This window comes from Bos grunniens, chromosome 10 (assembly GCF_055505025.1).
Source record: "Bos grunniens cultivar Pamir isolate PY7600 chromosome 10, Bosgru_T2T1.0, whole genome shotgun sequence".
In the NCBI taxonomy this organism is placed as follows: Eukaryota; Metazoa; Chordata; class Mammalia; order Artiodactyla; family Bovidae; genus Bos; species Bos grunniens.
Genome location: NC_141174.1, coordinates 77,041,431 through 77,063,803, shown reverse-complemented (window position 1 = coordinate 77,063,803; position 22,373 = coordinate 77,041,431). Strand labels below are relative to the sequence as shown.

At 44.2% G+C, this 22,373-nt stretch overlaps 1 protein-coding gene and 1 pseudogene across 2 annotated transcripts; both read right to left on the bottom strand.

Annotated features, from left to right (window-relative positions):
• Positions 1–1,885: 1,885 nt before the first annotated feature.
• On the bottom strand, positions 1,886–17,855 carry LOC147364987 (angiogenin-1-like). The gene is made up of 2 exons (XM_086322160.1): positions 17,736–17,855; positions 1,886–2,496 (listed from the first exon to the last, which is right to left on the bottom strand). Exon 2 carries the CDS (start codon positions 2,476–2,478, stop codon positions 2,032–2,034), a length of 447 nt encoding a protein of 148 aa, XP_086178286.1. The 5' UTR covers positions 2,479–2,496; positions 17,736–17,855; the 3' UTR covers positions 1,886–2,031.
• On the bottom strand, positions 12,393–15,239 carry LOC147364988 (U3 small nucleolar RNA-associated protein 6 homolog pseudogene; annotated as a pseudogene). Its single transcript, XR_015135074.1, has one exon. The product of XR_015135074.1 is annotated as a U3 small nucleolar RNA-associated protein 6 homolog pseudogene (transcript).
• Positions 17,856–22,373: the final 4,518 nt, after the last annotated feature.

Genomic DNA, 22,373 nt, shown 5'->3' with positions numbered 1-22,373 from the left:
TTGTAAAGAAGAAACGATAAAATCAGTGTAAAGTGCTTATCACAATGCCTAGCCTAAGTGTCCAGTAGGTGTCAGCAATGATCATTTTTAGGATTTCCATTTCTCTTGGCTTCCTCTGTTCCCTTCAATCTGATAAAATAACAACTACACTGAATTGCAGGCTTCTCAGGTGCCACTAGTGGTAAAGAATCCTCCTGCCAATGCAGGAGAGGCAAGAGATGTGTGTTTGATCCCTGGATTGAGATGATCCCCTATAGTAGGAAATAGCAACCCATTCCAGTATTCTTGCCTGGAAAATCCCATGGACAGAGGAACCTGGCGGGCTGTAGTCCATGGGGTCACAGAGTCGGGCATGACTGAGTGACTATCACTTTCCAATATTCTTGCCTGGAAAATCCCACGAAGAGAGGAGTCTGGCCAGCTACAGTCCATAGGGTGGCAAAGAGTCAGATGTGACTAAACAGTTAATACACATGACCACTGATTGGGATTCCCTGGTGGCTCAGATGGTAAAGAGTTGGCCTGCAATGTGGAAGACCTGAGTTCGATCCAAGAGATATGGGTTTGATCCCTGGGTTGGGATGATCCCTTGTAGTAGGAAATGACAACCAATTCCAGTATTCTTGCCTGGAAAATCCCATGGACAGAGGAGGAGCCTGGTGGGCTACAGTCCATGGGGTTGCAAAGAGTCAGACACGACTGAGCGACTTCACTTTCACCCCTGATTGGAAAACCAGAAAAAAAAAAAAATTCAGATAGTCTATCAAACATTGTTAACATCTTGCTTCTTAAGGATTTTTTGATTTTTATAGTAAGACAAATTTTCCAATAACGAGGTTTGGAAAATTCTTCTTCCTACTTTGGAAAAAAATGATAATGTTTTCTATTTTGAAATAGATGAACCAGTAACCTACTCCTCCATCCCTTCCTCCATAAATTGAATACTTTCAGTGAGGCTGGGCTCTGTGTGGCACCAAGGCGTATATACCACAGGCGTATAACCCAAGTATTGAGGAACCAGGGCTTTTGGTCTATTTCAGGGCATGTAGGCAGCAGGGGAGGCCACCATGGGGAATACTCTGACCATGATAGTCATTCATAAAATGGCAGAACTAGTGATGCATAACTGTAGTTTATTAACTACTTTCTAAGTAAGATATCCAGGCATCTGTTGATGAAATTAGGTAACACTGAACTCAGGGATTAACTAGCATATTTTACAGAGACTGTCTGTTAACTTAAGCTTGTATTTATTTGAAAACATATCAAGTTGAAGAACAAAGGAAAAGCTTGAAATCTTTGTATGACCTTCCTAAGACCTCAGAGTTACTGGACAACAGTTAATAAAATATTAAAGAGAAAATAATGTAGTAATCAGTCTTTTATCTTTATATAAAATAATCATGAGAATATCCAAGTGTTCCAATCAAAACAATATCAAATTATTTTCTACTTAAGGTAAGAGGTGGCTACCCTAAACGGGTTTTGTTATTTATGCAGGGTTACCAATGTGTGGGTGGGTGTGTTTGTGTGTATGTGTGAGAGAGAGAAAGAGGGAAAGAAAGTGTAATTTATCTGTTGGTATTTAGTACTAAACTCTTCTTCCTAAGGCTTAACATTTGTAAAAGTAATATTGGCTTATTAGGTGACAGCAAAAACAATTTGCTCCTCCTAAAAATTCTGCTTAGGGGCCTTAAGCCTTGGAATTTTCCCAACAATCTCTGTAAGATGAATTTAACATTTTTACCTTCAGTGAAAAGTAACGTCCACTCCTTGAATGCCTGATCAGGAACTGATTGACAAGGAAAAAGGCATTGTTTTCCCATTCAGCCCTTTCAATTGAACAGGGAAAATGGAGAAAGATCAATAGACCAAGAATCAGTGAGAAGACTCAGAGACATTTTTATTAATGAAGTATATTCTAAAGCAGAAAAGAAAAGGTCAGCAGCTCATTTTCTGGATTCCTAGCAATGAATGTTGCCACGGTGTCAGGGGGAAATGCTACGAAGGAAGAGCAGAACCAGCTCTGGACTACTTGTGTGGAGGGACAAAGGACTCATCAAAGTGGACGGGCCAGCCCTTTTCACAGCCGATAACGATGACTCTGTAATCTTTGGTGGCTTTGTAATGGCATGGAGGCCGGGTGGACCCTCCTTTATGCTTGCAAATGGTGACCTGGAAGGGAGACTTGCTTATTCGGAGATTGCCTCCGTAAGGTTTTCCATTCTTATCTTTACAGATGTCCTTGATGTCATTCTTGTTGCCATGAACAAAGGTGTTGATGCTTTTGCAGGGTTTGGTCAGGTGTCGTTTCTCCATCATCGTTTCACAGTATTTGTTATCCTGGCCCTTTGGACTACGATCAAAGTGCTGAATCAGGAAGTGTCGGTATCTGCGGTCATCCTCAGCCAGGGTCAGTGGTGTCAGACCCAGTCCCAGCATGAAGACCAAAAACAGGGGGCTCAGGACCATCACCATCTCTTCCAACAAAGGCTCCTGCCAAGGGCAAAAGGAGATGTAATAAAGGCACAGAACAGAATTGCCAAATTAGGCTAAAAGGACAAGGATTTTTCTCTCTGGCAGGACGTCATGAATCAGGTATCCTCTGTCACTAGATATATTTTTTTCTTTTCCTTTCCTCAGTCGTCTCATATGTCTTCTCAATTGATTCCTTTGGAACATCTATAAAAATGTTTCCTGAATACATACAACTTCCAAGTACAACCGCTGTTTCCTATCCTGGAGGATCACTGAGAATTTACCTTTCTATCAGTTGTTGCAACTCAAAATCCACTCACATTCTTTAATTCATTTATTAACTAATTTAATAACAAGCACTACATAAGCCCCTGTTGGGTACCAGGCACTGTGCTGGGTCCCAGAACACAAAGACCATTAAGACACATCCAGTGCCTCGCTAATCCATGGGGAAAGGACGGGAGTGCCAATTTACTGCAAAGAGACAGTAAGATATACTCTGAGAGCTAAGAAGGACTTTCAGGAAACCTTGAGCCCAGGGAAGGGTTATCAGAGAGGACTGGTGAAGACAGCATTCCCGAACAAGTCAATCCATCAGTTGACTGTGAGAAGAGTAGTGAGAGCAGTTTCACCCTGAGGTGACAGTAAACAGACCTAATTCCCCAAGAAGTAGACTTCCCTAGTGGTTCAGTTAGTAAAGGATCTGCCTGCAATGTAGGAGACCCGGGTTTGATCCCTGGGTTGGGAAGATCCCCTGGAGAAGGAAATGGCAACCCATTCTGGTGTTCTTGCCTGGAGAATCCCATGGACAGAGGATATTGGCAGGCTACAGTTTATGGGGTCTCAAAGAGTTGGACACGACTGTGCAACTTTTGCTTTCACTTTTTCATGATTTTTTGGCAATCACACATGCAGCAAAATTCTTATAATGGGATGAAAGTTTGACCTTAAATTTATTCTTAGATATACTATAATCTTTGCTATGCTATGCTATGCTATGCTAAGTTGCTTCAGTCGTGTCCGACTCTGTGCGACCCCATAGACGGCAGCCCACCAGGCTCCCCCGTCCCTGGGACTCTCCAGGCAAGAACACTGGAGTGGGTTGCCATTTCCTTCTCCAGTGCATGAAAGTGAAACGTGAAAGTGAAGTCGCTCAGTCATGTCCGACTCTTAGCGACCCCATGGACTGCAGCCTACCAGGCTCCTCTGTCCATGGGATTTTCCAGGCAAAAGTACTGGAGTGGGGTGCTATTGCCTTCTCTGACTATAATCTTTATGAATCCTAAATTGAAAGATAAATGGTATAGTGTCATAGACATTAAATTATTGTTTTTATATTGTGCTTTTCTTGTGTGTAAGTCAGTAAACATATTTTCATATTAAATATTTTTGTAGCTTTTAAAGAGGCCACCGGTTGTAGCACTAAGCCTGTCATGATGCTAAACAGTCCTGGGAGTACAATTGTGACTCTAGAAATATAAGAGCATTTGGGGTTCTGCAGTTTACATGGGAAGCCATGTGACAGGCTGAGTGAAATGATCTCCCTTTCTAATCAGCATCTGGCATTGATCTTTATCTGTTTATCATGCTATAGACAAATTTGGTATATTGCCAAAGAATTACCAGATTATACACCAAGAAATTCTTTGGTCATTCCTCAATATTGAAATAGTCTCTGAAAAGGTTTCCATTAAGCACATAAGAGTATCATTTGTAATAGAATCAGCAAAAATAATTTGGGGAGGTTAGCAAGAAAGTGGTAGACGACTGGGAGAGTCACACCTAAAACAGCAACAAGCCGTCCTACGGGGCCACTGCTCCGCCACAGCCGCTGGGCTGCCATGCTCCCCATGCACTGAGCTCTTTACATTTACATGGTATTTTCAGTCTCCTGGGTGCGTATTTTCTTCCTAGTATATAGGAAGACACTTTTCTTGAATTGTAATCAGTTAAGTCTCTTGCTCTGCAATGGACAAAATATTGCCTTTTAACATCAAAAGCAGTTGTAGAATGGCAGGCTGTTAAGGGTGGAAGTATCCTTAATGGTCACACTGTGAACAGAGGCTGGAATCCCAGAGTTCAAAAATCTAGTAGAACCTGAGCTGGTTGTACCCAAAAGAGTCATTAGGTGGCAACGATGGATAGAAATGTTGTTTCCCTCTCTTAGAGGAAACGGTGGGTCCTTGTAGGAGTCAGTATTGTACAGGGGATATCGTTGATGACAGAAAGGGGTGTGAGCTGGCAGGCTCAGCAACAGTCTCTGTCCAAACAGTCTATGCTTTAGACATATATTATTCAACTTGAATCATACTGCCTGCCTCACAGCAGACCCTCAGTAATAAATGTTTTAGTGAGTGATGTCATTTTCCTCTCCAGGTATAAACTTATCTATGAAATGAGAGTTGCTAGCTATAAAAGTTTGAAATTCCGTGGCTCTCATTAAGCATAAGGGAGCCATTCTAATTTCACTAGCAAAAGTCCAGTGAGCATGGAATTGTAAAGATAAGTTTGTATAGATTTAGTTGGTGTCACAAGGCACCAGCTGAAAGAAAGAGATGTCAGGGTGATCTGAGCCCAGTCTCACTGGTGTGCATCATCCTTTAAGGCTCAGTGTGTAAGCCCAGCCCTCTTCACCTCTAGTTAAGACGCTGACCCTACCTCAGGGTTGGCTCCCTAAAAAGGTACTTGTTTGTTAGGAGGTTGAAGGTCCTCATGTTCCAGTCTGGGGAGGTAAAGGAATATCTTTATTTCTGATGTACAAAATTTGCACATTCATCCTGTAACAACTCAGCTAAATTTTGTTTAGGCTTATTGAAATCTTGGGGGCATCCCCAGTGGCTCAGTGGTAAAGAATCTGCCTGCAATGTAGTAGCCTCAGGAGAGTGAGGTTAGATTCCTGGGTTGGGACGATCCCTTGGAGGAGGGCAAGGCAACCCATTCCAGTATTCTTGCCTGAGAATCGCATGGGCAGAAAAGCCGGAGGGGCTACAGTCCATGGGGTTGCAAAGAGTCTGACATGACTAAAGTGACTTAGCATGCATGTGCTCTAATCATGACTCCCTGAGACATCCAGAAACCAAACCCTAGCAAACACACACCATGGCCACCTTTATTTAACATCTGCTCCCCCACTCACACCTTCCACACTCGTGTTTGCGATTCTAAATTTCCCAAAAAGAAAGGTAAAATGGAATTGGAAAAAAACAAATAAGAGACAGAATATTTGTGGGAAAAAAAACAAATAAGGACAGAATATTTATGGTACAGAATCTGCGTAGGCCAAAAGTGCAGGGCCTCACATTTGGTCAAGGATTGTCAGACTCATTTAGACAGATCCTTCTTCACCCAAGCACACAATCATCAGGTTCTTCTAGATCCAAGCACTTAATTGTCAGTGGAATTTGTTCCAAATGTTCTTTAGACTAACTTTGTCCTGTGTCTCAAACCAATCCCTTGGTCTTTATAAAAATTAACATTCTCTTCCTTTCCCCACAGGCAATATTTTGTACTCAACAGATCCATAAAAATTTATGCACCAAAAAATTACCTTGACATTGGATTATGAGTAACTACAGCCAGTGTACCTTCCTTTGAACTTTGGGTGTGCTCCACTTACTTTATTTTCAAAGAGCATCCAAGAACTTTCTCTTCCTTTTTTTGTTTGCACTGTATGATTTGTGGGATCTTAGTTCCCCCTTGGCAGCGAAAAGCAAAAAGTCCTAAACACTTGGACTGACACGGAATTCCCCCGAAACTTTCTAAAGGAAAGTAAATAGCAGGGAAGGAGATAAGACTGAGCATGCACGCATGCACATTATAAGAAAACAGTGTTAGGACTTCCCTGATGGTCCACTGGCTAAGACTCCAAGCTCCCAATGCAGGGGCTTTCCATCCCTGGTCAGGAAAGTAGATCCCTTATGCTACAGCTAACGATCCTACATATGGCAACTAAAAAAAAAAAAGATCTGCCATGCTGCAGCTAAAAACAAGGATGGAAGATCTCCCATGCCTCAGCTAAGACCCAGTGCAGCCAAATAAATAATAAATATTAAAAAGGAAAGAAAGAAGACAGAGCTAAAAATAGACTTCTGTTTTTCCCTTGTTAAGCCACGTACACTGTCTGTGTCTGGGGTGGGGTGGGGCCTTCCAGATGCCCTTCAGCCCCTGCCTCTCCTTCTTTGGGGATTTTATCACAATTTAGGAATCTCTCCTAAACCTCCGCTTGCTTCCAGCTGCACTAGTTTGCTTTTATCAACATATATAATATCCCCTAAAGAAATCTGTTTTCATTTTAGACTTTGGAACCTAATTCATTTTCTTCTGAATTCATGAGCTTGGGCCCAGAGGCTTTAAAAGGGTGGGGGAATAGGTTCATTGAGATGGATGGACATCTAGAAATAACATATAAACAAACAAACATATATAAAACAACAGATTATCCAGATGGAAGAATCTTACAAAAATCTAGAAGTTTCCTTCCAACTGCAGAGGGATTCTGTTTGTTCCCCGAGACAGGTTCCAGCTGAGTGAACCTGGAGGCCCCTCCCAGTTCTGATCATACAGTGGTCAGATGGACAGGGTGGAGAGACGAGATCTGAAAATCCTCAGTCTTGTCAGGGACACACAAACCAAGGACACTACTCTTGGACAAAACATGGAGAGTCATTCACCTCTTCCTTGGGCCCAACTGGGTCAAATATTAACTCACTTGAATGGATTAGAGATTTGTTCTAGGAGGCAAAACTTGATAAATGTGGCCTTTTGTCCCCAAGTTGGCTTTTTCTGACATCCCTGGTTCTTACTCCTGCCCAAGACAGGATTGAGGTTTCATTGTTCCCATGCAATGATCTGGATCCCAAAGATGTTGTTTCTTGGGCCAGCTCCAAGAACTGCCTTGCAAAAGCCTGCAGAGCAGATGGGTCCCCCAGAAGGATGCTGCTCCACTGTACTTTCTGTTTATCCACAGAATTTTGTCTCATGAACAGGTGCTAAGTAGGTTTTATAGAACCCGGAAAGCACTTCCAGAGAAGGTTATGTGACAGCTGTTAGCACCCTGCACCTGACCTCAACCTCGCAGCTATTAACCTTCAGAAATACCCTTATCCTGGGCTTTCTGTTTCCTTTCTTCTTTACCTGTCCACAGACGACTAACTGTGAGCACCCAATATTTTGTTGTAAAATTGTCTAACTCCACCATCAATGCAACACTGACTTGTATCCGCTCACAAAATGGCTATGTTGCCTGCATAGAAAGTGGACCCAAGGGTACCAGGATCACTTTCAGATCCTATGGTTTCAAATATCAGGTAGTGTCAGGGGACATTCAACTTTAAGGAATCCTATATGTTGTTTTCTTCCTTTGTGTGCTGTTTCTCAAGGGCCCTCTGTTCCTTATCAGTTCCTGGAAAACAGGAACGAGCAGAGCTGCACACAGTTCTCAGGACTGAGGTCAGGAGACAGAGCTCACGCGTGGATTCCCTTCAGTGACCTTTTACTTTACTGTAAACTATTCAGTCATGTCCCTATTACTCAGGATGTGGATTGTCTTCTGGCCCTGTGATGATTGTTATTCACCTGGTTCTGTTTTTGCTCAACTTTATTTTTGCTACTTAAAGCTTCCTTGTATGAAAATATATAAGTATATGCTGTTACAAATAATGCACCCTTGTTTCACTCGAGACTTGGGTCCCCAGAGTCCCTCTTCATCGACTTCAGTCCCCAGGTCCCGGTCTGTAAAGACCATAGCAAGGTAGCAGCAGGAGGCCAGCTGTCTCGCAGACCCCAGCAACCACCTTCACTGGTGTTGGGTCTAGGACACTGCTATCTTATTAAAAATTACCAGCCTTCTCTTGTCATTCACCCACCTCTACATTTCCAGTCTCCCTGCACTTTAGGCATTGGCTCAAGACATGCTACCCACCAGTAAAACAAATGCACTTGACATCATCATAATACTTGTAATAATCAGTGTTACCTTGCATTCTACGAAAAGCTCATATATTTAACCCTCACTAGAACTATGTGAGGCAGGTATTATGTAAGTCAGTTCTTCTTATGAGGAAACTCTGAAATCAAACAGCAGGGGAACCTTGATGGAAACAATCCTTCCTCTTTTTTTACTAATAACTTTCTTGCTTCGTCCAGTTTCTGCCTATAAAACCCTTCCACTGCCAGCTCCTCGGAGCACCTCTCTTGTATACTAGATGAGATGCTGCCCCTTTCATCAATGATTTTACAAAACCAATTGAATCTTCAAATTTACTCAGTTGAATTTTGGCTTTTAAGAGAACAAAGAGAAGTAGCAGGATGTAGGGCCTCTACTGGCATCAAACAAGGCATCCAGACACTCACTTTCCTCTTCTGAGCAAACACCCTGTTTGAGAGGAGCACCTATCCTAATTAGTTTTTATCACTTTTTAAATATAAACTGAAGAATTGAGTTTTGGAAAGTTTTCAACCATTACAAACCGCACAGCTGGGACTATACTGGAAGAGGATGCCAGATGAAGTTACATCAGTAAAGAGGAGAAGTTGATGCCAGGGTATAAAGCAGCAAAGGATAGCCCAGCTCTGTTGTTTGGTGGCAATGCTCCCAGGGATATGAAGCTGAATCCTTCTTAGTTTATCATTCAGAGAACCCAAGAGCCCTTAAGAACATAGCCAAGGGTACTCTTTCTGTTGTATGTGAGAGTAACCCCAAAACCTGGGTTACGCAAACCATTTTCCAGGACTGGTTTTTCCATCACTTTATCCTAGAGGTAGAGAAATATTGCTTGGAGAAGGATATCCCATTCAACATTCATTTGCTGCTCAGCAGTGCTCCCAGACACCCCCCATTCATGGCTGACTTTCATCTCAACATCAAAGTAGTGCATCTGCCACTGAATACTACATTGTTCATCCAACCTAAAGACTAGGGAGTTACACTGACTTTCAGGAAATATTATTTATGTCATATTTTTCATCAGGCAGTAAAGGCAAGTGACAAATCATGAACAACTTTGTGCCAATTTTGGAAGGACTATAATATCTACAAGGCCATAAAAAATTTTGATTTTGCTTGGCGTGAGGTTCCAATGTTACTGAGAACGGGGTTTGGAAGCACCTTTGCCCACAGTTTGTTCACAATTCGTGGGTTTGAGAAGGTGAATGAAGAGTCCAAAGAGGTCTTCAGTGACTTAGTGACCCTCAGTGAGAAGCTGGACTTAGATCCGCAAGAGGACAATTTCACCGAACTCCTTTCTGTGCAACACAAGGAAGTTACTAATGAAGACCTGATGGAACTGGAGGCCCAGAGAAAGGACAAAGGGACACAAGAGGAAGAAGTAACTGAAGAACTGATGAAATTCACGACACAAGAAATGGCAAGGGGATTTTCTTTACTTGAGGAGACACTGTTAGTTTTTGAGCCACAGGACCAGAGCATAGAAAGACACACAAAGCTTGCAGAAACCGTTCAGAGTGCAATCCAGTGCTTCTGTGTCACTTAAAATGAGAGTAGAAGGGCTACTACCCAGACATCACTGGATCATTTTTACAAGAGGGTAGGTAGAATTGAAGCTGCAATACTTCGGCCACCTGATGCGAAAAGCTAACTCATTAGAAAAGAGCTATTGTAAAGTTAAAAAATAAAAAACAAGAAAAGAGCCTGATGCTGGGAAAGATTGAAGGCAGGAGGAGAAGGGGACAACAGAAGACAAGATGGTTGGATGGCATCACCAGCTCAATGGACATGAGTTTGAGCAAGCTCCAGGAGATGGTGAAGGGCAGGGAAGCCTGGCATGCTGCATTCCATTGGGTTGCAAAGAGTCGGACACGACTGAATGGCTGAACAACAGGTAGAATTGAATCCAGCAAGGAACCAGAACCTGTGCCATCAATGTCACGTATGAGTGAAATTCAGCCTGTCCTCCATCTCCTATTGCTGATGATCTTTCAGCTGAACCATCTCCCACCTCCTCTCCCTCCTCTGTCAGTAACTCTTCTCGTCTGTTCACTTGATGCCAGCCCCTATATGCCAGCTGTTGTACTGTACTACTCTACTTTTCAAGGTACCATACTGTAAGATTAAAATTTTTTTATTTTTACATTAATTTGTGTGAAAAGTATTATAAACCTGTTATACTATAGTACTACACTGCAGGCTGTGTCAGTTGCTTCCCTCAGCTAACTTTTTTGGACTAATGAAAAAGAGGACTTACAAACATGCTCTCAGAATAGAACTCCTTCCTATGTAGGAGACTTACTCTATTTTGGAACTATGCCAATACCCTGTTCTTTATCAAACTATCAACTTATTCATTTATTATATCAGTGTAGCATCATGGTTTCTCACTTTTTTAGTTGTTTATGTTATCTGTTATTTTCATTATTATCTTGATGCTCAAATTGTCACAGATTTGGCCATTGGGAGCCCCTTAAACTGACTTCTGTGTCCTTTTGACGTTCCCATCATTCTTTGGGTATGTCCTTGCTTTCTGGTTAAAGATATTCTAGTCTCCTCTTCTGCACTCCCTATCCCAGCCCTGAAGGCAGCCATTTCTTCAGGGAGCCATTTCTCCAAGGCTCTTTTAAGGATGGTACATAGTATTTAAATAAAAGCCAAGTTCTGGCTAAAAGCTAAGCATGCTTGTCACTTTTGGGATGTTGCTATTACCAGACTTTTTGAGTGAACACATTGAGGAACTGTGTATACATAAATTTACACACATTGACAAAAGTTGCAGCAGAACCAAGAAAGCAGAGGGGGATTAAGGATTAGCCTTTCTGGAGAATGAAATTAATATTCAGGAAGCAAGAACACAAGCCAGATCAGATTGCAATGAGGGAAGGCATTGACACTGTTAAATGCAAAGCTCAAAGCAGATCAGCCAGTAGGTCAAGAAGCTTAGCCTAGTGATTCCTTAAAAGACCCCACTTAAGTAGATGTGAGACTTGTCTCCTAAACTCCCTAAGGCTGACTCTCTTCATCTTAGATGCCTGCCTTGACTTCCCCACCCATATGGCTTGTCTCTTGACTATATCCCCACCTGTAGAGAAAAGAGCAGTGTTGGACCCGTGGAACTGTCCTAGGGATTAACACCAGGAAGAAAGCAGAAGATGGAAGATGTGTGACTCAAGAAATTTCTAAGCAAATGACTTTTTTCGAGACCTTTCTTCCTTGGTAGAACCAGCATGGGATGCCTTTTAAGGAGAGGGAAGGGTTCTGTTTGGACTAGCAGCCTTCTTCCTAAACAGGTTGCCCTGTCTCCTCACCCTGCCTCCTTGCTCCTCACTCTAGCTGCTCTGATATAAGTGCCCCTGATGTTACCCCAGTATGAGTCCCCAGGCCTCTAACTCAATAGGTGGGGTGAGCAGCAACGCCTTCTCCCACCACGGGGCACAGCAGGAAGAAGTAGAAGGGGGAAATCCAAGGCTAGAGGAAGAAGGGGATTGTTTCACAATGAGAAATTGAAGCCCTTTGGGGGGTCCATCCCCAGGGTCAGGTCCCCATGCACGGCACACCAGGCGACACTGTGTAGTGACAACTCTGCCCTGGGAAGGTGGGGATCTGACACTGGCTTCTGCACCAAGACACAAGTGTCTGACCTTGGGTCTACCCTGACCCTCATTCTCCTCAGGTGTATAATGGGATGCCAGCAGGAAGGTTCTTTCCATTGCTTGTGTCTTGTCCATCCTTGAGTTCAAGGTAACTGTCTATATATTTTTTTAATAAATAGAAATGCTTTGCATGATAGTCAAGAGACGTCCCCCAAGGCCTACATTTTATTTCTGTGTTATCCCCGGTGCCACAGAGAAACTTGGAATTTTCTAAACACACAGTGCTCAGCCATATGTGTAATGTCTCTGGCCTTTTTTTCTCTCTGAATTGCCTATCCTCTACCCCTAATTGGAGGTGTGGACCCTATTTATGCTTTTTTTTTTTTTCAATGGAATGCTATGGATTTATTTCATGTTTTCAAGGCTATTTATAACATGGAAATAACATGGAAAACAACATAATATTAAGTGAAACATTGTAAGTAAAATTGTACTGAATGCTTCTCCCAGTAACATCATGTTACGTTGAAGGATATACAACTCAAACAACTGCTTCTTTTGCTCCAAGAATGCCCATCTCTGCTGTAAGCTACCCTCCATCCTTGCCTCTGAAGCCCTTCTCTAAGCTCCTCCCTACCCCTGCCTTTCCTTGTTACTGGGTCTCTGCAGTGCAAACATTTCTCTCCAGATCAGTCCCAGAGACAAAAACACTTTTGTAATTTCTTATAAATCTTCTTAAAGGACAACTTTCCCCCTAATACCTAGCATCCTATTCTGCTGCTTCAACCAACTCAGGACATCAGCTCTATTCCTTTAACCCCCACTTCCATCCCAAAAGCTTGTCTTCTTTCTTGCCCATGACAGGGACTCAATGAACGAATGAATAAATGATCTAACAGTATAAATCCAATTCTAACAAAGGACATCATACGAGTGAGTTTAAGTCCAGATGATAAAATTGCAACATTACTCTATCCCCTCCATACTTTTACACTAAATGCACACCACATATACTTTTATAAGGAGAAAATAAACAGAACTGTGTTTTCCTCTCCATTTTAACTGAACCTGAGGTCTAGATTAGAGCTACTCAAGCATGACAAGGTGTAGTAAAACAAGATCAGTTACATCGTTTCCATGTATTTTGAAAAACATTTGGGATCTTCATAGGTCTGGCCTCAACAACTGGCTTCTGGCCATTAAACAGCAGCTCCCTTTTCTGGAATTCAAGATTAACACGTCAACAAAATTAAAGCAGGCCTCAAAACGAGACACCATCTCAGCAAACTGCAGATGACTGCATAAAACAAATCTGCCCGGAGGGCTTATAGCACTATTTCACAAAGGTGACTGTGCTCTTCCTCTTTTCACAAACGGCCGGCTTCATACAAAGCATGTTTAGCCATAAACTGCTCTACTGACTCTCCCTGCAACATTTTCATGGCTCGCCAATAGATCTGTCCCCAGTTCTCAGGTCTACCAAGCGGGTGGTTCAATTCTTCTTTGATGTAATCCATCCAGAGATCAGAATCATTAGTTCCAAATTCTCTCAAAGCCCTTTCATAATACTCTCTTAAGTTCTCCATCTTACAGGATTCTTGCTCCTTCTCAAACTGGATCATCTTCCTGAAAAAATCAACTGAAAATGGACGGTTTTCCTGTAAACTTTTAAACACATCTCTGGCCTTTTTGTAACCACCACTTCGATAAGCCCAATTCAGATACATTTCCTTCACAGGGACTGAGTCAGCTCCTGGGAGACCAAAGATATCTCTCTTATAGATTGCTTCAGTTTCTTCTTGCTTTCCGGCATCTTCACTCCACTGGGCCCAAGTAAGCCACAATGGAAGGCAAATCTGAGGTTTCAGGTACTCAAAGGCTTGCTCAAAACCCTTGGACATCTCGTGGCTCTCTGACGTAATCAGGGCCTCCAGCTTCACCTGCCACATCTCCACTGATTTTTTGAACAATTTCACCCCAGCGTCTGCCACCTCCAGGGATTCCTTTAACAACTGGTGATGCAGCAACAACTTGCTCAACTGCCTGTACTGGAGTTCTGGTAAAAGTTTGAGCTCATGTGCCTTCCAGAATGCAACCATGGTTCTTTCCAGACTCTTCTTTCTGAGGAGGCGACTGCTTGTCTTCTTAGTAAACCTCTCCATGCAGAAGTTCATGTAACATTTCCACATAGCCTCTGTGGGCACAGTTTTTACCGCTTCCTCGTACACAGCACAGCTCCTCTCCTCCCGGCAGCCCACCTCCTTTGCTTTGGCTTGTTTGGTTGTAGGCAGCTCTTCTACTGGCTGTGATTCAATCACTAATTCTTGCCGGGCCACATAGTCCCAAGTGACAGGGTCATCTACGTGCAGAGCCTTAAGGTCATTGTAAATTTATCTTTGCAGATCTTTGGCAAAGTCGAACAGCCGTGCCACTGAAAGCAGTGACACACGAAATTTTGCACTTTTAATTATACTTGTAGAATTCTTATAGATGATCCGTGCCAACTCGCCCATAAGGATTTCTTCAGCATGCTCGAGATTCCCCACATCCATGTTGGCTTTTTCAAACTCTTGCTTTTCCTTCCTCAATTTTTCAGCATGCATCAGCTCCATCCTAAAGTATTCTTCATAAAGTTTCGGGCAACGTGGGTGAAAGCACAGAGCCCGAAGAAATAACTGTCTTGCACTTTCTGAAGAAAAGCGGTCTTCCAGTTCCCATTTGGCCGCCAAAATCCACAAACCTGGCTTGTTTGAATGAAAGGCCAACAAGGAAGAAAATATCTTGCCAAGGTGAACGTTGGAAGCCCACTTCCCACAAAAGGCTATAAAAGACAGCCAAAGTCGAACATCATCTTTCCACTTAATTGATGCACGTCGGAAGACACTCTGTATCCGATGTATTATAGGATCTTCAATCTCATCCTTCTTAAATGTATATCCAACGCGAGCTCTCCTTTTCTCGATCAGATCCAAAAGATTAATTTCATACTGAACATATCTGATAAAGTCATCCTTTAAAAGACTTCTTCGCTGTATTCTGTAGTCTAGTTCTAAAGCCTTCCTAATGATTGCCTTAATCTCCGCATGACTGAAGAGTCCAGTGCGCTCCAGCTGTTGTAATTCGGGAAGTCGATCCTCTACACGTTCCTGAATTACTTCCGCCATGATAGCCGAACTCCACAACCCACCAGAGCTCCTCTCACTGATGACACGCGAAGGAAATGGCCTATTTATGCTTAAAACTCTCCCCAAGGAAATCTTTGCTCTGGAACCTTCCCTGATTCCCCCTCACTCCACCCCTTTCTTCCTGTTGCTTCATAATAACTCCACCCTCACCTCTCCTGGAGTTCTTCTCAAGGTCTGGTTTATATTATGACTCTAGAGGTTGCATCTGTTGGGGAGAATTCTTAGCACTTGGGTCTTAACCATAGTTCATGATTTACTTTCTTAGCTCTTCTCAGGAGAAGACAGGTATTTGGCTCCGGGGGAGAGTGCAGATTTGACGTTCCTAGATCCCTCAGGTGCCCTGTCCTCCTCTCTTACCAGCTGTTGCCTTTCACACAGGCGTTCTGGTCAACAATTAATGCCCCTGTGATAAGCCACCAGAAGAGCTGGCACAAGTGGCTATCCCTGATGTGAGGGTAGGGTCACTGGGGCTTGCTCTAGGGGGAAGAAGGATCGGTGGTGGTAAGGGTTGCTGCTGCTGCTAAGTCACTTCAGTCGTGTCCAACTCTGTGTGACCCCATAGATGGCAGCCCACCAGACTCCTCCATCCATGGGATTTTCTAGGCAAGAGTACTGGAGTGAGTTGTCATTGCTTTCTCCGGTGGTAGGGGTTGGGTCTCCTAAAATAGCTGAAGCCCAGAGACCACTGAACAACCCAGATTAATTAGGTAATTAGGTCTTCTCCAATCAGGAACTACAGACACCCAGGTCTTTCTCTTCTCAGGTACCTACCTATGTCTGACCTCACTTTAAGAAGACCCAGGACTGGGAACTGGAGTGGGAAAGGACATATGAAGAATGTGTGTGTCCTTGGGCTGAGGAAACAGTGATAATGTGGAGAGGCTGGGAGGTGGAAGCGGGAGACGGGGGCCCAGCCCTGTGTGCACCTAAGTCCAGACTATGGACTGCACCAGAGGGTCACAAGGGAGTCAGAGCCACCCTCTGGGAAAGTACAGCCTGTGCTCAGGCGTTGGAACCCCTCCCCTTTCTTATCTTTTGACTGCACCGCATGTCTTATGGACTTTAAGGACTTCCCTGGTGGCTCAGACGGTAAAGCGTCTGTCTACAATGTGGGAGACCTGGGTTCGATCCCTGGGTAGGGAAGATCCCCTGGAGAAGGAAATGGCAATCCACTCCAGTACTATCGCCTGGAAAATCCCATGGACAGAGGAGCCTGGTAGGCTACAGTCCATGGGATCGCAAAGAGTCGGACACGACTGAGCGACTTCACTTTCACTTTCGTGTCTTATGGGATCTTGGTTCCCTGACCAAGAATGGAACCTTGACTCTTGGCAGTGAAAGGACAGAGTCCTAACCATTGGTCCACCAGAGAATTCTGGGAACCCTTTTCTTTCCCAGTTTGGGCTGCTGGCTGTATGAGGGTGGGATGGACAGAAAGCTACATGGAAAGTCTTGTAAAATGGGGATCATCAAAAGGAACCTGAACAGCCTCAAAAGCTTTTTACCCTTTTGCAGTTGATTTGTCATGAGAGGCAAAGTGTTGGGGTGTCAGCAAGAGGTAGAAATTGGGAGAAGACTGTATAGTGTTTCCCTGGGGAAGGGGCTGCTCAGTAAAGGTTGATAAATGCAAAGCTTTGTGACAGGCTTGATGGGCCACTTGGGCTGTTTGACTCCTAGGGAACTCCCAAATTACCTCCATCCACGGTGACCTCTGTCTCCATGGAGTTGGCTTCAGAGGACCCAGAATCCAGAGCCCCACTCCTGAAGAGGAGCCAGGAAAACTGTATAAGCTGGGAGAGGGGCAAGTGCCCTACCCGAGAGGAGAGTGTGGGGGTGTGGGTGGGCCTGGCCACAGCCTCTCTAAGGAGGTTCCTTGGGGCCCGGGGCCCAGTGGTGTGATAAAGTAGTTCTAACCTTCCTGGGCTGCCTCTGAATTTAAGGGGATTTCAGGGGTTAATTTCCAAGCATTCTGTGAAGGGGACAAATGTGCACTTGCCTTCACTTTCTCAGCTGGGCCTGGGATCAGCCAGTACTGATGTGGCTTCATGAATGTCTTAGGAGTCTCACCTTGAACACCTGCTTCTTCTAACTGATCTCATCTTCCTGCCCTACTGTCTCCTTCCTCCCTCCCCATGCGTCTTTTCCCTCCTCTCCTCTCTGTCTGCCCACAACTGCTATGACCACACTCCCTAAACCTACGGCTCTGTCCCCCTCAGCTTGTAACTTTGTCCTCTTTCATTCATTCTGTCTCTCGTGCCTCCCATTCCTTGCTCCATCTCTTCTCCCTCACCCCGATCCCTCTGTGTCCCGGAGTCCCTGTGTCCCTATTTATTTCTCTGCATTTCATCCCACCCATGACTCCATCCCCATCTCCTCCAAAGCCCCATTTTGTGCCCCCAGCCCCTAGCATCTCTCTCCATATTGAGTCCCTCCTTTGTCCACCTTGTCACTCACCTGAGAGTACTCTTATCTGATCAGAACCCATCCCTTCTCTGTCTTCTCTCCCCACCCATGTTCCACTGTAGGCCTCACCTCGTCAATGAGTCCTCCTGTTGCAACGCCGGCTCAGTGGGACACAGCTTCCCTCCACTGGGCTTCAGATCTCTGAAGGCCTCCCCTCACTACGAACTTCTCAAGAACTGGCTTGGCCTGTGGTGCTTTTATTTGGGTATGGGCTGGGGAGCAGCCCTGGATCAGGAAATGAATCAGGTTCACGCCTTTCCACTTACATATTCCAAGTGAGTGGATACCTATGGAGCTAGTACACCTGCCTAAACATCTTTCAGCAATGAGGAAGCTTGAATCCTCACACTCAAAGAGTAGATCTGGCCCTAGCCACAAGATTTTAACGAGTCCGATGAAACACCTGGCCGAAGTGTCTACCCTAAGTGAGAATTGTCATTTGTCATCTCCTATACACCCCTCTGGTTCTGATTCTGGGAAGAGCCATCACTGTGGTGATAAAGATTGCCTTTTTCTGACCTGGGATACAGATGCAATAACCTAGAAGTTTACTTTGCATGGCTTCCTGTCATCAAGAATGAGTGATGGGAGAGGGGATGATGACACAAGGCAGAGAGTGATGCGGCAGCTGAGTTGACTGTTGGAGATGCTGTGTCCATGTCTGGGAAGAGACATGCAGTCTGAGACAAGGAAGGTTCATTGCCTCATGGCCAATGTGACTCCAGCCTTGCAATATCCCAAGCTCTCCTTCTATTACTCCAAGGCTGTTGGAAGAATGAGATCATATCATGCCACTCTTTTTTAAGCTGAAGTCAGTGGTTTCTGTTGAGCCCTGAAATTTTCCAAACCTAGGATCTCCATGCAATAGCTTGAGTCAACAGATCCACCTGGAGGAGTAAATCCTTCAGTGGTTTCTCTGGAAAAGATGCTTAAGTGCAGCTGCTGTGTGTAGGATTACCAATAACAAGAATGAATGACCATATGGAGGGTGGAAGGAATGGAAATTGCTATATATCTAGGCCTGGAAAAGTAGCTAATAAAAAGGAAGTCAGGAGCTCCAGACTCTAGGACAGATGTACAAATATGATGACAAGCCACCTCTGTTCTATTCTGAGTGAAGTCCTGCAAAAGATTCGAACAATTCTCAAGCAATCCCTTGAATGCTGCTCCTGACCACAGTGTGTGAAGAGTTTTCCCTCCCTGTTCCTCACTGATTCCTGAGTGCAGCTGTGATGGAGGAGAGTAGGAGCTGTCATCGTCTGTCCCCTTTACTGTCAGTCTACGTTTCCAGATTCTAGAGCCCCCCTTCCTGACCCAGATGTGAATGAGCCACTGTATTCTCATATCTCTCTATTTCCCACAAATCTCAGACATGAAGGAGGGGATACGCTTCTAGAGCAGAATGTAAGTGCATTAAAGAAGGGCACAAGCAGACACACAGAGCCTTGTGGGTAATTCTGTAAAGTTTATTGTGTCTGCACTGGGAGTTTCACCAGGTGGTGCTCATGGTAAAGAACTTGCCTGCCAGTGCAGGAGACTATGAGAAATGTGGGTTCAATCCCTGAGAGGAAGGCATGGCAGCCCAGTCCAGTATTCTTGATGGGAAATCCCATGGACAGAGGAGCCTGGTGGGCTACAGTCCATAGGGTCACAAAAAGTTGGGCAGGACTGAAGCGACTTAGCATGCATGCAGGGAGCTTTGTTAAAATAATTTTTTTTTTTTAGTTTTTAATTGGGGGATAATTGATTTACAACATTGTGTTGGTTTCTGTCATGTATCAACATGAATCACCCAGCTGAGCCAGACTTAAAGGAGGCTGGGGGCTTGTGCCATGAGGACTGGTGCTGACAGCCAGGGTGCATGGTAGGACTGGACCATGGGTTGTAACTGTGGGCCTTGGCCAATGAGCATGGCCCACAGTGCTGACCCAAAGTCTAGATGATCTCATCAAGTGAACTAGAACCATGTGGTGTTGTCCTGTGATCACGTGCAACAGTGAAGATTGTGTGACCACAGGACAGGGTGACCACAGACTCTGTGTCTGTGTCTGACCATTGGGCAGTTTGTATAATGAATACAGTGCATTTCCTATGAGGTTTCAGGAGGTTACAGGCATTTGAATCGAGCTGTTAGGATAATTCATCCCGAGTAATGTAGGAAAGGTTACATTTTTGATGGTACAAATATGAGCTACATGAGCAAGCACTGTGTGGAGAAAAGTACTTCATCCTTTGCATACCATCCTGTAACATTGCAGCATTGCATTGAGGGTCAGTTCAATTCAGTTGCTCAATCATGTCCAACTCTTTGTGATCCCATGGACTGCAGCACGCCAGGCTTCCCTTCACTGTCTCCAGGAGCTTGCTCAAACTCATGTCCATTGAGTCAGTGATGCCATCCAACCATCTCATCCTCTGGTGTTCCCTTCTCCTCCTGCCTTGAATCTTTCTCAACATCAGAATCTTTTCCAATGAGTCAGTTCTTCATATCAGGTGTCCAAAGTATTGGAGCTTCAATTTCAGCATCATTTTGTACATATACAAAATATATGTATATGTATGGCTGATTCATTTTGCTGTACAGTAGAAACTAGTACAACATTATAAAGCAACTATACTCCAATAAAAGTAAATTAAAAAAAAAAAAAAGAAAGCAAGCCAGGAATCCTGCTGTATAGGAACCATGTTTCCTGTGAAAAGAGGGGTATATTCTGCATCCCAGCAACTAATAACACACTCCCTCCTTGCTCACCCAGCAGGCCCCTGGCTGTCACTGTGGTTCTAGCTCCTTTCCCCTCTGCTCCCCAAAGTCTGTCCTGTGTCCTGGGCACTAACTTCAGCTCTAGAGCTCCTTGTCTTGCCCAGTATCTCTGCTGTGACTCCTGTCACAGCTGCTGCTGCTGCTGCTAAGTCGCTTCAGTCGTGTCCGACTCTGTGCGACCCCAGAGATGGCAGCCCACCAGGCTCCGCCGTCCCTGGGATTCTCCAGGCAAGAACACTGGAGTGGGTTGCCATTTCCTTCTCCAATGCATGAAAGTGAAAAGTAAAAGTGAAGTTACTCAGTCACGTCTGACTCTTAGCGACCCCATGGACTGCAGCCTACCAGGCTCCTCCGTCCATGAAATTTTCCAAGCAAGAGTACTGGAGTGGGGTGCCATTGCCTTCTCCACCTGTCACAGCAAACTGATCCAATTAGTGGTCCTGGGGCTTGGGGGCAGCTGGTCTACCCCCATCCTTGGCGGAGATATAGTGCAGTCCCTGTGGGTGGGGCCAGCAGAAGCACGAGGGTTCTGAGTTTAAGACCTGAAGAAACCCACAGACTGGCACAGGGCCCACTTATACAATGAGCCTCTTTGTTTCATCAATTGCCAACCCACATGTACTCAGGGACACACCACAGTTGCTTCTCTCGTAGCAAATCTAATTCCAGGTTCCTGCACAGGGTACAGCTCTGCCACTGGATCTGGACTTCTTAAATGAAAGTATCACTGGCTGCAGAATGGCCTTAGATTTTATAACTCAGCTTGGGGGAAACACACTGAAAGACTCAAGTACATAAAGTCAGGCTCAGTACACAGAGCATCGAGTTAGGGAGGTTTGTTTGCACAAGAGTAACCCAGGTCTTCCTTTCACTTTAGTGATCGTCCTGGTTCCCTCTCACGCAAATGTTCTTTATCTCCTCACCTCCCTGTGCTGGAAACTTGAACTCTGAGATTCTCATTGCTCAAAATCTTATAAGTAATCCAAGCAGTTTGTGATGCATAGATGAGTTTTTGTTATTGTTGTTGACATATTTTTATGTTTTCCATGCATTAAATTCACTTTCTCTTGTTTTCACCCTGGCCTGCTTATTACAATCACTTCCTGTGAAGTAGCATAATCTAAAAACACCCAGAGGAAAGTCTGTAAAATCTATCAGGACTTTTCCACTGTGATATATTTTTTCTTTTTAATTTTGAAAAAAAAATGTGAATTTACACAAAAGTTGAAAGGAGAGTTCCATGAGCTGTTTTTTCTTGAACTAACTGAGACAAATGAAGATGGATGCCCACCACCTCCTTCCTGGGTTTCCCTCATAGCTCAGTTGGTAATGAATCTACCTGCAATGTAGGAGAGCCCAGTTTGATTCCTGGGTTGAGAAGATCCCCTGGAGAAGGGAAAAGCTACCACTCCAGTATTCTTGGACTTCCCTTGTGGCTCAGCTGGTAAAGAACTCACCCACAATGCAGGAGACCTGGGTTTAATTCCTGGGTTGGGAAGATCCCCTGGAGAAGGGAAAGGCTACCCACTCTAGTATTCTGGCCTGGAGAATTCCATGGACTATACAGTACGATAGAGTCAGACACGACTGAGCGACTTTCACTTCACCTTCACCTCACCTCCTTCCTCTCCCTTCCACTTGCCGAATATAGCAATGTGTATTTGGTACAAACAAGGGCATTCTCCTACTTCATCACGATCATCAAATAGCCATCAAAATCAGGAAATGATCCTTGATTCGTGACTACCTCTAATCTTCAGAGGCACATTTTGCCAATTTCCTCAATAGTGTCCTTCAGAGCAAAAAATTTCCATTTAGAATAATCTGCTGCTTTTAGTTGTCATGTCTATTTTTCTTCAACTTGGAGCAATGCCTCAGTCTTTCCTGGACTCTGATGATTTTGATAGTTATTTTGAAGCTATACCTCTTTATGTGGGTTTGTCTGG

Coding starts and splice junctions, on each gene's coding strand:
- LOC147364987 (XM_086322160.1), bottom strand. CDS start 2,478: ATGGTGATGGTCCTGAGCCCCCTGTTTTTGGTCTTCATGCTGGGACTG.